This window comes from Delphinapterus leucas, chromosome 12, assembly GCF_059928025.1.
Source record: "Delphinapterus leucas isolate spDelLeu-1000000601 "Yukka" chromosome 12, BTC_Dleu_Yukka2, whole genome shotgun sequence".
Lineage (NCBI taxonomy): Eukaryota > Metazoa > Chordata > Mammalia > Artiodactyla > Monodontidae > Delphinapterus > Delphinapterus leucas.
In genome coordinates, this window is record NC_143140.1 from 45,310,655 (window position 1) to 45,326,377 (window position 15,723).

Genomic DNA, 15,723 nt, shown 5'->3' on the forward strand with positions numbered 1-15,723 from the left:
GCCTTCTTCGGCCCCGCTCCCTCTGGCCTCTTGGCTCGCCTGGGATCCACTAGCCACGCGGAGCCGGGTGCAGCCTCCTCTCCAGGCAGGGAAGAGAAGAGGCGAGAGGAGGTGCTCAGGTCTCCTGGGTACCCTCCCAAGCATCTGTAATTTGACCATTACGAAACAAAATGATGCTAAAAGGCAAAATAGCCAACATGGAGATACTCAGCCCTCCTGAGTACGCTCCCAAAGAGCTCTAATTTGACGTTTAAGAAACAAAACAATGCCAAAATGCAAATTAGGCAGTGTAATACCCAGGACGAGCCTCGTTTGACAGGCCAAACTGAGATTTTAATGGAAAGGTTACTCATATCCGCACACCGAATTCATTCTGTCTTTTAGTACTTAAAAAAAAATGTGTAATTTTAAGTTCCACTGACTTAAAATTCCATTGACTGTCAGAATGCACACTCCACTATAACACTCAGTGGAACAATGGACACCCCCATATCTCATTGTGTCAGGTAATTACGAAGTGTCGCGGCGCCGGAAAGCGAAGCCCGGGACGTCAATGTGTTCCCCGCCGCGTGTACGAGCGGTTTAGGGCTGCGTGTCTCACCGAAAACTCATCAAAACGTTCAGGCCAATGCCTCAACCCAGAGAGGGAGAAACGCCATCCGAGCTTGGCCCCGGGCGTGGACAGAGAGGCCCAAAGAGTAGGCGAGCGAGCACAGGGGGAGCGAGCACGTCTCGGGGAGAACAGACGCACGCAGGGAAGTCTAGGGGAAAGAGTGCACCCAGCGGGTAGGGTGGGTCCCGCCCGAGGTGGCTAGGGAGTCCCGTTCCCTGGAGAATGGAACCCACGCGGGACCCTGCGCTCCCAGCAGCACCCAGTCTTTGGGGGGTTAAACTCAGGGCACCGGGACAAGAGTGCGCGCGGGGTCACAGGGTAAGGCTGTTACTTTGTAGTGAGACGTTGTGTGTGTGTGTGTGTGTGTGTGTGAGAGAGAGAGAGAGAGAGAGAGAGAGAGAGAAAGAGAGAGAGAGAGAGAGAGAGAGAGAGAGAAAGAGAGAGATTGAGAAAGAACTGGAGGGAAAAGAAAGAAAAAAGAGCAGGGAGCTGAAGGCCGAGATGTCCTACTTCTAAGTGGTTCATTGAGAGGCAAAAGCCTTCTAGCAAGCGCAGTCGTACGTAGCCCGCGTCGCATTGGGGACCAGCCGAGCAGGGCGCGGGGGTCTCTCCAAGGGGCCTCCAGCCTCACGAGCCCGGAGGTGGCCCCCAGAAGGGGACACTGTCCTGGCAGCGGTGGGGAGGTCGGGACTGTGGTTTCCTTCTTCCGAGACCCCGGCGCTGCCATCCGGAGGGGGCGAGCTCAGTCTGCCTTCTTCGGGGGGGAGGAAAGCAGACCTCTAGCAACGCGACCTCGGGTCCCCGCGCCCTCCCACCGCCCAACCTCCTCCCCTCAACCACATTCATTTTTCCTCAGCAGCTTCTAGTTCGGGCTCAAAACCCAACTCCGAGCCCACCCGGGCCTTCATCACGGAGCTAAGGGGGACGGCCGGAGTCGGTGAGGGCCCGGGGAGGCGTCGTACCGAGGTAGCGGGCGTGAGGGGCTCCGCGTCCCGCCGGTGCCCGCCGCGGATGAGCCAACGGCCGCGAGCAGCCCCCGGAGCCGCGCAGCATCGGCGTCTACAGTGACGGTGGAAGCCACGCCCGCTCGGGAGCTGGGGGCTGTCCTAGCCCCCCCACCCTTCCCCCGCCCGCCCCCTCCTCCCGGCGCCGGCCCCCGGCCCGCCCCCGGCTCGGCTAGCGGGAGGCGCTGGGCGCTTGGGCTGGCGCGCTCTCCTGGGCGCGCACACACACACACACACACACATCCACGCACGCACGCCCAGAGCCGCTCTCTCCGCGCCCGGCCCACGTTCCCCTCGCCCATGCAGACGGACAGAGCGACGGAAGATGGCTGACGACTCCACGGGGCACCGAGGATGCAGCCTGGCGGCGGCGGCGACGGCGGCGGGAGCGGCAGAAGCAGCGGCGGCGGCAGGGGCAGCGGCGGCGTTGGCGGCGTTGGCGGCGGCGGCGGCGGCGGCAGCGGGAGCAGGAGCGGCGGCGGCGGCGGCATCCCCGAGACTCCTCGAGCTACCTTTCCCTCTGACAGCCACTGACGTTCTCCGCCGCTAGAAGAGACCCCGCTTCTCCGGTGCCCGCCTTCCCTCCCCCCCGCCTAGCCCCAGCCCCAGCCCCAGCCCCGCCAGCACCGCTACCTCCGCCAGCCTTGCCACCATCAGCACCACCTCCACCACCGCCGCCGCCACCACCGCCGGCGGCGGCAGCAGCCATTTCATCTCCACAGAAACCAGACACAAAAACATGGCAGAAATGGAGAAAGAAGGGAGACCTCCGGAAAATAAAAGAAGCAGGAAACCGGCTCACCCAGTGAAAAGGGAGATCAATGAGGAAATGAAGGTATTTTTGGACTTCGGGGCCAGAGAGCCTGAGCTCTTTCTTCCGCCTGCTCCCTTTGGGCCGTTGTATAGATTCGGAGGGTACAGGGGAGCGCTTGTCAGTTTCTGTAGGATGCCCAGAACGCCTCAGCTCCTCCTCCAGGTGCAAACCGAGGCCAACTCTCGGGCTGCATCCCCGAGATTTGCCTTCCTCAGATTTGATGGGGGTGGAGGGGCGGCCGGGAAACCACATACTATTTAACCTTATAAACCCCAGGTTGGTAACAGGCGCGTTTCAGAGGGAGGGGACTGGGAGCCCAAGTGGCGGGTGGGTATGGTGAAGGGGCTTTCCTAGTCGGTGGGGTAGTTTTTTCCTTTTCCTCGGGAGCCTTCCTCGGGAGCCATCCCCGGGATCCCTCCAAAGTTAAGAGCCGTCGGGCCGGAGCAGCCGGGGAGCGCTGGATCCCACCCCTCTCCCCAGTTCATCTCCCCGTTCCTCGATCCCGCTTCCCGACTAGAAGCCAGCGGCGACGGTGTAAAAGGGGCTGTCAGTGCCGGGGCGAGTTGTGGCCCGAGCGGCGCGGGTCTGGGTACCGTTTTGACGGCCGGCTCGCTTCGCACGCAGCTGCTCGCTCCTCTCACTCGACTGCCTCCGCCTCCCGCTCGTCTTTGCATGCTCCACTTCCCAGTTAAGCAGACCCGGGCAAACCCCGGTGCAAGATAGCTGTCTGAGGGGCCGCCTTCGCAGAGCGCCTGCCCATTGTTCGGAAAGGCCAGCCCGGAGTCCTGTCGGCGAGGCCGGGCTCCCCGCCAGGCCAGCGGTGCTCCAGAGGTGGCGAGCGCAGCAGCCTGGCGCTCCAGCTGTTCGCGTTGGAGTGATTGCACAAGAGCACCGCTCGGCTCCGGACCCCCCTCGTTCCCCCCCCCACTTATTTTCCATGAAGTTGCAGCTTTTGCCCAGTGAGGGTTTTGTTTTGTGTTGATTTCACGAGTCTCTCTTGATTTTTTTAAAAAATTGTTTTATTTGTATTTATTGTCTTTCTGTGAGTTACAAACAAGTAGCAGATTTCAGGGGGGACTTTAGTTTTCATTCTGCAGCCGTCTTGGTGTTCCCCATCTTCTGCATAGAATCCTTAACACTGCCCACTGACTTGGTCAGGTTGGTTAAGTTGCTATTTAAAAGACAAACGATGAAGATGGCAAGCAACTAAGTAAAATTTATTGCGGTTTGACGTTGTCTTGATTAGAACAAGCATATTCTAGAGAGTGCCTTGAATGAAGCCCATGTTTAGAAAGGGGCACACGGATAATACATCCTATATCTGTACCTAGGTGCCTATGCTTAGCGTTCCTTTCTTCCAGAAAATGTTTGTAGCAATCTGCATTTTGGAATAAGGGTTTTTATTTCTGGGTGACGAATTTAGTGCCTGGAAGCATGAGGTGCAGCATCAGTCCAAGGAGAGTTAAGGAAGATTTGCCTTGGAAATCAGTGCCATTCCTTGTGATGGAAACCTCCATTGATTCCATTGATAGACAGTTTTCAAAAAGAGACCAGCAGGAGTTGTCTTCCCATGGGGATGGAATTCAAACAGTTTACAATAACCATCCTTCCTCACTCGCCTTTCCCTCCTGTCCTGCATTTCCAGATTACTTTTCCATTTCATTTTAAATTGGGAGTGGAGGAAGAGGAAAGAGGTAAAGCCACTAAGAAGTCACAGTGTGCACTGGCCCTTTAAAACACTGTCTAATGTGATCTATATGGATGGCAGCTTTTAAGTTTCATAGGTTCTAGAATTACAAATTAGCTAATTTTAATCAAAACATGTGAAATGTTATCCCGGCTGGATATAAAGGCTGACTGTGCTCGATGCTTGGGGCTCACGTTGTTGACTTTGGCTGTGGGAGCACTCCGTGGTTTGGGAGATAGTTGTCCTTCTACAGTATAACAGATGTTTGTCTGAACTGGTGAGGAAGAAACAAAAACAACATTGTGTGAAGGGGAAAAATTACACAATTTTTAGCCAATGCTGCAGGACTAAGTATGGAATTAACGTTCGTGCACGGAATTTCCTCTTTTTAAAATGTTATTTTTCTTCCAAGTCACCACCTACTATTTGAAGTTTTAATCCTTATCATTTCAGTACAGAGTAGCATTAAATAAGAAGTTTTACACAGCAAATAATTCAATTGCCTGAAGGATCAGTATTTTCTCCCTAGTTCGGAACAATGTGTAAGAGACACTGGGTCAGAATCTTCAGTCGTGTCAATGCACATCATGCCAGTGAGTCATGAAATCCCATTTCTAGTGGAATTGTTCGGTATGCATTCTTCTAATTTAATAGCACCAAAAGTCCTCATTTTAAAAGTGATTTCTCAAAGTCAAAAGCTGGAAGGGTTATTTTGAACTCATGAAGATTTTTCTGCTTTTAATGTTAATAACCACATCGATAAAACCCCTCCCTGAACCTCATGGTATTATTACCCCTCCATCTCCCCAAACCTAAAGTGTAGAGTAACCTAACAAGTTGGTTGCCCTGCATAAAAATATGTGCAACAAAATGTCACCGAGAACACAATGTGGCCTTGTGCAGCTTCATATCGGTGCCGTTGGAGCTGCCTGGCTGTGTTTGCCTTCATCTGAACGGCTTTCATCTGGACCAGTGTAAACTAAGCCCTGGTAAGTAATCACAGCCCGGCAGAAAGAAAGGAATGTATACAGCTAGCACGGCCTAAGCTGTAAAAACGGAAACCTGAGCCCCACCGTGGATCACATATCAAGGCTTGAAGGTAGGGGAAATGAAAGGGGGAAAGAGGAGAGAGCGAATGCAAAAGTCAGCCTGGGAAGTGGAGGATCCGGAGGAGGCCCCCCCTTAGGGAGAGTTGGCTCAGGGATTAGGGAATTTTATCGTGGTGTACAGTGACCTACTCAGGTTTCAACACTGGTTGGATCAAGTTGCTTCTCTGCGAGCTGAAAGAAAAAGGACTGGTGTGTATGTGATTTTTTTTCTCCTTCGGGTAATAGAAAGGACATTGGTATAAGCATCTATTTTAAGTACAGCAAATGCAGGGAGCTGAGAATGAGCAACAAAATTGCCTCATCATAGAGACTTCCTTCAAGATTTCCTAATTGAGATAGTCACAAATTTATTTAAAAATGGACAGAGAAGACACACTGGCAGAGGTTTAGCTGACACCAGTAATGGCATTGGAGATTGTCTTCATGTGGCTGGGAGCTAATGTTGGTTGCTGTTTCACTAGATCAGATATTGAGTTACATTTTCGTTATCACTGGTTTAATGTACAAAGCACTTGTAACAAATTTAAATTTGATACAATATAGTTTTGTGTGTGAAAAGTACATGACTTGGCATAGCTTGCCTTTAATGTCCTTTAGTGAAAATATCTTCAAGTAGAAATGTTTGTCTCATTATGACCTTTACAATGTTTCTTTATGTTTCCTTCCCCCCCCCACTTCATCCTGGTTTTTCTTAATTAAAAAGACTTATTGCTTTACTGTACTTACAGTCAGTCTGCCCTATTTAGTTAGTGACCAGTAGAGAGGATTTTAAAAAATCAGATGGCAATTCAATTTATATTTTGACTACTTTCGGTTTCTAAAGCGAATATTGTGATTGTATCTACTGTAATATGCCTTCAATATATTGTTAGCTCACATGTATCATAATAAATGGCTCTTAGGAGGGAATTCTGGTATATGGAAGTGTTAGTTAGTTTCAGGTGTTCATCCAGAACATAACATAAAAGCTAGATGTAATATTGGATGTGCAAATGTAAATATATGAGTAAGTGTAAATATAGTTGCACTTAAGGGTATGTATTTTATGTGCATAGATCTTGGTAAACATGGTTAGTGATTACCAAACAGTAATACAATTCAAAAAAAAGTAGACTATGAGTAGAGATAATGAGTCAGATTTTCATCTTTTAAAACTCTTTGACAAAACCATTGTGATTAGATCAAGCACTCTGCCCTGGAAACTTTCCTAAACAAACCATAATTAATGCATTTACAATGTTTGGCTTCCTTATCAATTGCTCAACTACAGGATAATCTGTGTTAAATGTCTTAGGGTCTTTGCTGAATTTCTCTGTCTATAAATATTCTTAGTAAGTAATTTGTACCTAAAATTATGCTTCAGTCCTAATGCCTACAGTTAGAGTCAGGCACATCTGTTAGAGTTTAGTAGTAAACTCACCATAAGATTTTCTAGTTTAGTTTCTGATGGTCTCCGTTTGGCATTAAAAATGACCTGTGTCAATTGCATAGACAATAAAGCAAGTTGCAGAGCTGAGCTGATGAGTGCAGTGATTTAAATAGCTTGCCATAAAATAAAATAAAATAGAGATATCAGAGTGTGGATTGGAAAGTCAGCATGTTTAAGGTTGAAATCAGTTCATTACTAAAACAGGTATATTTTAAGTTTTGCTCCTGAAACTCCATCCTGATGTCAGAAACAGTGAGTCTCAGGAACCTAGAAAGTGGGCTTGGGACCAGATCTCACTGTGGCATTCACAAATTATGTCAGACCTCCCTGGCTGAGCAGTGGTCTAAGGTGTGCCACGTGGCAGGGCTGGGAACTATTGTCAGTCGGAGCATGGTGCTTGCCCCTTGGGAGCTGGTGTAGGATATTCCCGAGCCCACCAGCCCTGTCCTCTGTGTTGCTCTCGGTTGTCCTGCTCAAGGCTCTAGTCTCAAACCATAAGAGAAGGTCCTGGGAGGGCACAGAGAGCTATGAATTCTGCTCTGTTCAAACCAGGAGTTTTCTGAAAAGAGTCTCTTTCTCCATCTGTGAACTGGTGAGGATAGTGTGTGGTAGAGTGAGACTCTCTAAGCCTTACACAATTCACAGGTTCCAGAGAGGAGGAAATGGAAAGGAACCACTCCACTTCCTCCCGAATCTGAAATAAACATTTGAACTAGAAGAAAATGAGTCTGACAGACTCATTCCCTTCTGCGTTTCCTGCCTCTGTGCTTGCCAAGCACTGCTCTGAGAAGCCAAGCCCTACTCTCCTTGTGTGAAAGACAGACTCATAGAAACCAAGAGGTAACAGAGTGTTTAAATGAAAGTCAAAAACAGGGCCTCAAAAAAGGCAAATATCAGTGAATACAAGTGACTGTCTGAAAAAGGAGAGTTCCAGGGAAATAGAGGTGTCTTGCAAGGGTGACCAGACTTCTTGCATCTTCTAAGGAAGTGTTCTTTTTATCGAGTCTTTATACTTTTTATTTTTTTGAAAAAATTATTAGAAGTAGTAGAAGGTGGATCATTTAAAAATCTCTGAAGTCTAAAACTTCCTCTTGCGGAATGGGAAGTCAGCCATACTTGTACTCAAGCTAATAAGATTATTGAATATTTTGCTAAAAGAGAAGGGATATTCCAGGGTAGAATGAAAAAAAAAAAACAACTTTGTTTTTGATGGTGCCAATTGAAACATGTAAACAGACATGAAAGCCTGTGCTGGGTGAGATTTGCTGAATGTATATTTTAGAATCTGTAGACTGATGGGTGTTAATATCTCTTATATAACTAAAGGGTTGTGGAACTCTGTCCTGCTTTAAGGCCAGTGGCTTTTGGCATGGACAGGAAAACAATGTAACAAGACTTGGTGATTTTAAGGCCAGTGCTGCAGCTGTGATAGGACACAGCTGCACACAGCTGCACACCTGCCATGCCTGCTACAGTGTTAGCCCCAGGGCTGGGCTCCACAATTTCACACATTTCTTTGACCTTTTTAGGACATTTGATGTCCTGGCCACAGATTAAAACATGGGGACATAATTGTCTGTTCTGTGTCACAACAAGACAATAAAGCAACATAGATTTTTATATGTAGAAACACACAGTCTTGGTTTCATGTGACAATAATACACCCATCTAATTCAGACTGTGTCAATAAGAGAACAAGACTTTCTCTTCAGGCCTGCTCCAGGTCGGAGCTGGATTTTAGTGTTTTGATGTGTCCTCTGCCCTTAGAACTGTGTGCTAATCATTGTGTTGTGGCTGAGAACAATGCTGCAAAATGACCCAGATGGAGCTCAGTGACCTTCTTAAAAGGATTTCAGGCCAAAAATCTGTATGCAGTTCAGATACAAACAGCAAGGCTCAATGGGTAAAGTCTGCACCAAGAGTATGAATCTGGCTGCTCTTAACATAACATGCATGTGGATGACCCTCAAATGGGATGTCTGTGGGAGCGGCTTATCCTTAGGATACCATCAGACCCAGTAGGATCATGAGCATGGAAGTACTTTGTAGTCTGTAAAGGGCTCTTCCCACAGTTCTTTTTCACTGTTTAAATGTTGCCTGCTTCTTGGTAGAACCTTAAAATAAAACCGATCCATTAGGTCTGTGTTAAGAGAGATGACTTCAAGTCAAATCAACTTGAATTCCCAGTAGTCTGAGAGTGCTCATTAACACTGGATATTATAATTCTTTTAACTTTCAGACCTGGGGATAGGTAGAGGTAGAAATTGATTTCTAATCAAGTTTAATTCCTACTTTCTACAAAAGGAACTGCTTTTCTTCTACAGCTTCATCCCCTCAGCCCTTTAAAAATCTTAATTAGTGAACCCAGTGATGCTTAATAGAAATCTACCTCAGAAGTCAGTCAGAACCCATGGAGGTGAAAAGGGAGATAAAATATTTTCCAAAAATAACCATCATTCTATTATTCATAACCTTAACTGGCAGAGATACCAGCATTTTTTTTCCCCACCTTGTAAATTGTTCAGGATTGGGGGTTTCCTTTTCCTTTGAAAGTATTTCTCATATGCTCCACTTTCTTGGATAATGTGTGTAAGAATGTTTTGAAGTTAAGTAATGTAACTGGCAGATCCTTTTTACTGTTATTAGGACTGTGAATATGACTGACATGGTTGTCTGTGAGAAGACTGTGTTAATTAAAACTATTTTTTGATTTTTATAAAAATAATACATGGACATGATATAAATAGTAGAATAAGCAATATAAATAAGCAAAAAGAAAAACAAAGCCTGTAATTTTCCCACCCAGACACCCTTACCATCAACATTTTGATGTATGTCTTTTCATGTCCTTTTCTATGTATGATGAATGTTTTTTAAGAAAACAAAAACAAAAAACAAAAAACTACTGACCTTCCATTTAAAACTTAACATATTGTTAATAACTTTTCATGGCAGTAAAAATTTATCCACAGCATATATTTAGTGGCAAAATAGTATTCCATTTCTGTAATTTCATGACTAGTCTATAATTTATTTAACTGAATTCCGATTGTTTGACATATAGTTTGTTTCTAAGAAAGCAACACTGAGATAAACATTCCTGAACATTCATATTTTTGCATCTATTTCCTTAGAATAGTCCCTACTATAACTAAATAAAATTGCTGAATCAAAGGGTATGTAAAATTTTAAGCTTTTATTGCAGAGAGTCAAGTTACCTTTTCTAAAAGTTGAATTAACTTGAATTCCCAATAGTCTGGGGGTGGGACTTCTCTGGAGGTCCAGTGGTTAGGATTTTGCCTTCCAATGCAAGGGATGCGGATCCGATCCCTGGTCAGGGAGCTAGGATCCCATATGCCTCGAAGCCAAAAAACCAAAACATAAAACGGAAGCAATATTGTAACAATTTCAATAGAGACTTTAAGAATGGTCCACATCAAAAAAAAAAAGTCTGAGAGTGCTCATTAACATTGGATATTATAATTTTATTTATTTATTTTTTTGTGTGGTACGCGGGCCTCTCACTGTTGTGGCTTCTCTGGTTGCGGAGCACAGGCTCCGGATGCGCAGGCTCAGCGGCCATGGCTCGCAGGCCCAGCCGCTCCGCGTCATGTGGGATCTTCCCGGACCGGGGCACGAACCCGTGTCCCCTGCATCGGCAGGCGGACTCTCAACCACTGCGCCACCAGGGAAGCCCTGGATATTATAATTTTTTAAGCTTTCACATATTTATTTTTAGAATCAGCTGTCCTGAATTTTGTTTGATAATTTTTCTGTATTTACATATTTAAAAAATATTTATGGATGTATCCAAATGTGTTAGCACATTTATTGATTAGATTCTAAGTGCTAGGCATTGTGCTAGATGGGACATAAAATGAAATAAAGGGTTTCTGCCCTCAAGTAACTTATAGTGTGTTTCGTTGGGATAGATGACATATTTTACTAGCACTGTAGAGGGATGTAGGACTTGGAGTGGAAATGGGAATTATGGTTGTGGGAAGAGGGAGGACGTGGCTTTCCCCTCATCTGAATGAATGATTGGGAGCTCTCTGAAAACTTTCTACTTTCTTGGGTAGGACACCAAGTTGAAAACACATCTGACGTTCAGTTATGCAAGGCCTGAGATAAGAGAAATTGGTGGCACCTACCCTATATTTTAAACTTCGGTGTTTTCAGAATAAAATCATTAGTTCTTTTTGAAGACCTTGAAGTACTTGCATTTCAGAGTATTTTGAGGCTTTATAATTACTGTGATTTTCAAAATGACTTGAAGTCAAGTCATTATTATTTACCTGGTAAAATGTTCAGTTAAAAACCATTTAGAGTGAACTTTGACATGCATACAGTATTTCTAGTTGAATAAGGAGAGTGTCTAATGAATGTCCTGGGAATTAAATTCCAGTAAAAATAAACTTTGCCAAGAACTCAGAGGAGTGGGGAAATAGTTAAGTTTCCTGTCTTTCCACTATCTTTCTGTGACCTTTTTTTTTTTAAATTCTAGGAAAAGATCATGCTTTCAGATTAAAGGTTAGGCTTTTCTTCTTTCTTTAGGAACCCTGGAGGTGAGAGAGGGGAATTGGAAAGGGAGAGGAAGGGGTATGGAGGTATAGTATTAAAAGTGCAAAGCCATTAGAGTCAGATGTGATGTCAAAAAATTGTCAAATGAGAAGATTAAATTTTGATTATGAATTTTAAGACCCCCCTATCCCAACAATAAAGACAATTAAGGAGAGTAGAGGTCAATGATCAAGTCGCAAAACAAGCAAAGTTTTAGCCTAGGTAGATATGTCCTGGTTGAAAAGCTCTTTGTATGCGACATTGACATCGGTGATATGATTTCTTTGCAATACTGTTGTTGGTCCAAGGAGGCAGCTCCTTTGGAGTTGCTGACACATTGGACTGTACGGAATTTTTAATAGAAAGAGTCCTGGTATAAGGATCCGAAGATCTGGATTTTTGTTCTGACTCTACTAGGTGATCTCTCATGCCTGTCATTTACCTTCTGTATGCTCCAATTTTCTGTCGTAAAATGAGGATGTCACAGAGGTTCACCAGAAGTTTACTGTGGAAATCAAATACCTAACTCACAGGGTAATTGAAAGGAACAAGAGAGTTAAAGGATGTGGAAACACTGTAAAGTGCTATAAGAGTGTTAGACATTATCATTGTAATTATAGTGACCTATTTTCCAAACCCAAATTGGACCACATGGTATGAGGGAGGATTTTTGTGCCACTTCCAAGGGTGAGAGGCAGTCTGCAAAATGTGCTTTGGATGCCAGAATATTGAAATTCTGGCACATTTTGATGGTTTATGGGAACAATGATAAAATATTTGAGATAGTGGCTGTTCAGTAAAATTTATGCTGTGTGATCACTGTAATTATGATACTTCTTTGCAAAAGGCAATTTATTTCTTGTATAAGGAGAAATTCTTTGATTTCACAGGACCTTAGAGCTAGAAGGGCCTTTAAGAGATTCTACTTGAGTTTCCTGCTCTAAGTCTCCAGGAGAAATTCTGGGTGAAGATTTTGGGGGAAGCAAATTTTACAACTTCTCTTAGTACAGTGGTTTGTCCTATTATCAAACAGCCTTACCTCAAAAGTCTCTCTGCACTTTAACTCTTATCACCTTAATTTTCTGGTAGAAAAACTTGAAAACCCTTATGGACCATAAACATTAAATTCACTTCTCCTAGAATATATTATGTTTCTTGGATGGTAACTGCAAAAATCCATTTCATTTCCTTTGGTTTAGCACCATAACGAGCCCATATGATGTCTAGCATCAAGTTCTAACTAGAAATTAAAAATTATTTATTCCTTGGGGTTCTTTGATTTCTTAATGCAATAGTATATAAGACAGAGGTGATACCTATTCTTGTAGTTTGGTGTTTCTTTTTCTTTGATCTTGTTCTACTTTTTATGAAAAGTTTGAGAGTTATGGCTCAAGGCTCTATAAAGCTTTTGTTTTCTGCTTTTCCAGTCATATATCAAAACATTAATATGTTTCTTTTTACTTTCAATGATAAGAAAGGGAATGTTTTAGAGTTTATTTTCACTGACATTTATAGTAACTCGAAAATGGAATAGATCAGTTCCATATTGATCATATTGATTGTTCCATGAAGCCTCTGAGTTTTCAGGACAAACCGTAAACTAAGTGATGCACTTAAGATGCCCAAATAATATGAATTTTGTGTTAATAATCCAGTTGAGGTTTCAGTATTTACGCGAATGTCTGAAACTTCTGGATCCCATCCCTGGGATTGGTTCTGAAAGGCTGAACGGATTTGCAGCTGGACTAAAACAAACAAATCTATATCCTTGGCTGGGAGGTTGCTCCGTGAATTATGCATCTGTAGCTTTTGTGTCGCTTCAGAGGTTAGACAGAACCAGAGAAAGAGGTGCCCAAGATACAAATGGTCTAGAAAATTAGATATGGTGGCCAGGAGTTACTATGCAAGAGATTTTCTGGTTTTGGGGCACATTTCTCTTAGAGATTGAGGCAAACAGCATATAAACCAGTAGGATGGCTTGAACTTGGCTTTTAGCACTGTTGGGAATTGTTTTTTTGATGCAAGATGTAATCCTTATCCTCGGAGATTTCTGCTGCCAGACCCCTGATGGATGACCTTGGTTTGTGTGCTTAGGGGCTGTCATTCTCCAGTCCAGGCACTCAGCTCAGTGAAAGAAATTGGGTGTTAGGGGAGGGAGACTGACACCTCATTAAAGCAATCTCTTTTGATTGAGTAGTGCAGCATTTAGCAGAATCCTCCTCGGTGGTATTCCAGAAGCTGCTGAGCTTATTATACATATCGATCATATCATCTTCGTGCATTCATGAAAAGAATGTCTATTTAATGTGGACATGACCAGCCATCAGATAGAATAAATGCCTCAGTAAAGCTTGATGTGGCTGGCTGTTGGCCTTGTGGATGGTAAGAATCAATCTGGCTAGATTTTTAAAACTTGCTTGTGCATTATACTATCACAGATTGACCCATTTGGAACTCTGAGCTCAAGTGGGTACTAAAGCAAAAAAAAAAAAAAAAAAAAAATCTAGCATCCTGTGGGTGGTTTGAAATGCCAGGTTTGTTTTTATGTAGTGTAATATCCTTCCTTTTTTTTTTAATGTTTCTTTTTACTTATTTATTATTTATTTAATTTATTTATTTTGGCTGCACTGAGTCTTAGTTGCGGCATGTGGATCTTCCTTGCGGCATGTGGGATCTTTTAGTTGCGGCATGTGGACTTTTAAGTTGCAGTACGCAGGCAGGATCTAGTTCCCTGGCCAGGGATCGAACCCGGGCCCCCTGATTGGGAGCGCAGAGTCTTACCCACTGGACCACCAGGGAAGTCCCTCCTTTCTTTTTTTATGCAACCCCTGCTGAAATCTAAAGTGAAGTTCAAGAGAACATGGAACTTACACGTTGAGGCTGTGCACATGCTGGTTTAGCCTGGGTGCTTGTTTCAGGTATAAATTATACATCCCAGTGTAATTCAGAAATGACAACTTCTAGGGAGAATGAGAAAAGGTTCTTTGAGCCACAGAGAAGGTTAGAATATATAGTTTTTCTAGCTCAGTCTAGGAGGCTCAGCCTGCCTTGCCTGATAAAGATGCCTTAAAAAAATTAATTCAGCAAACATTTATTATCTTACTCTGTAGTATAGGATCCTTCTTTTTATTAAAATTTTTCCAGCTTTATTGAGAAGAGATATAATTGACACAAAACATTGTGCAAGTTTAAGGTGTACAATGTATTGATTTGATACATTTATATATTGTAAAATGACTACTACCCGTAGCATTAGCTACCACCTCTATCCTGTCATATAGTTACCATTTCTTTTTTGCAGTGAAAAGATGTAGGATCAACTATCTCAGCAACATTCAAGTACATGATAGTGTTATTAGCTATAATCACCATACTGTACAGCATGCTATACTATACCCTTTGACCAATCTCCTCATTTCTGCTGCCGCCAGTCCCGGGTAACCACTTCTCTACTCTCTCTTTCTCAGGTAGAGATGCTTTAAGGCACACACAGGCATTAAGATATAGCAGCTGTTAAGTTCATTAAAAATAGTCACCTGGTAGTAGAAGCTTTAACTCTGTCCAACTATTATTTACCCATTATTTCCACAGCTTGATATCTATAATAACAACAATAATAATGCCTTATATTTTATAGAGTTGTCCCTCCAAATCCACAAGGGATTGGTTCCAGGACACCCCACACCCACACCACAATCCCTAAAACCGCAGTGCTTAAGTCCCTTATATAAAGTGGTGTAGTATTTTCATATAACCTACACCCATCCTACCGTATACTTTAAATCATCTCTAGATTACTTATAATGCTTAATATAATGTAAATGCCAGGTAAATAGTTGTAAACACAATACACGTGCTGTGTAAATAGTTGCCTGCATGACAAAGTCAAGTTTTGCTTTTTCGAGCTTTCTGGAATTTTTTTCCAAATATTTTCCAACTGCGGTTGCTTGAATCTGCAGATGCAGAACCTGCAGATATGGAGGGCTGATTGTATATTGATTTATAGTTCATAAAGTGTTTTTATACATTATCCAAAATCTGAGCTGGCTAGTAACCTTAAAGTTATTTGGTACTTTTATGTTACTTGTCAGAAGACAATCACAGTGACCTTTGATTTCATGGGGAAAGAATCTGTCACTAGTGGAATTCGTAAAGGAAATTATGCTTCAATGTTTAAAGAATACTGTTACAAAAGGGAAACCCTTGTAGACTATTCAGTTTTCTGGATGGTAGTGGTTGACAGTTGAGAAATTATTTCTTTGCTGAGATTTTGCTTTATCTGAGATAAGAGTCATGTTAAGAAACAACACCTAAATTAGAAAGCAATTCTAGTTTAAATTAATCTGAGCCACAAAATGGTCGATTGTTTTCAGTTTCAAAATTTCTTCTTAGCTGTTTTTGTGCTTTTACCTTTCAATATTTTTGTATTTGTGAAAGATATAGACTTTGCAGAAGGATATGCCAAAATATGACTTCCTATTCTTAAGCAAAACTGACAAATACCTTT

General features: G+C 43.3%; 2 protein-coding genes across 2 annotated transcripts in view; one reads left to right on the plus strand and one right to left on the minus strand.

Annotated features, from left to right (window-relative positions):
- Positions 1–1,520: 1,520 nt before the first annotated feature.
- On the minus strand, positions 1,521–2,417 carry LOC149747874 (uncharacterized). Its single transcript, XM_089921667.1, is given in 2 exon segments — positions 1,521–2,188; positions 2,191–2,417. Coding segments are annotated over 2 exon segments (804 nt in total). The 5' UTR covers positions 2,327–2,417.
- SOBP (sine oculis binding protein homolog) overlaps positions 2,222–15,723 on the plus strand; it is a 161,177-nt gene continuing 147,675 nt past the window's right edge. Inside the window, exon 1 of the mRNA XM_022553636.3 lies at positions 2,222–2,452. Within this exon, the coding sequence (XP_022409344.1) occupies positions 2,357–2,452 (96 nt within the window). The 5' untranslated portion in view covers positions 2,222–2,356. The remainder of the gene's footprint in view (positions 2,453–15,723) is intronic.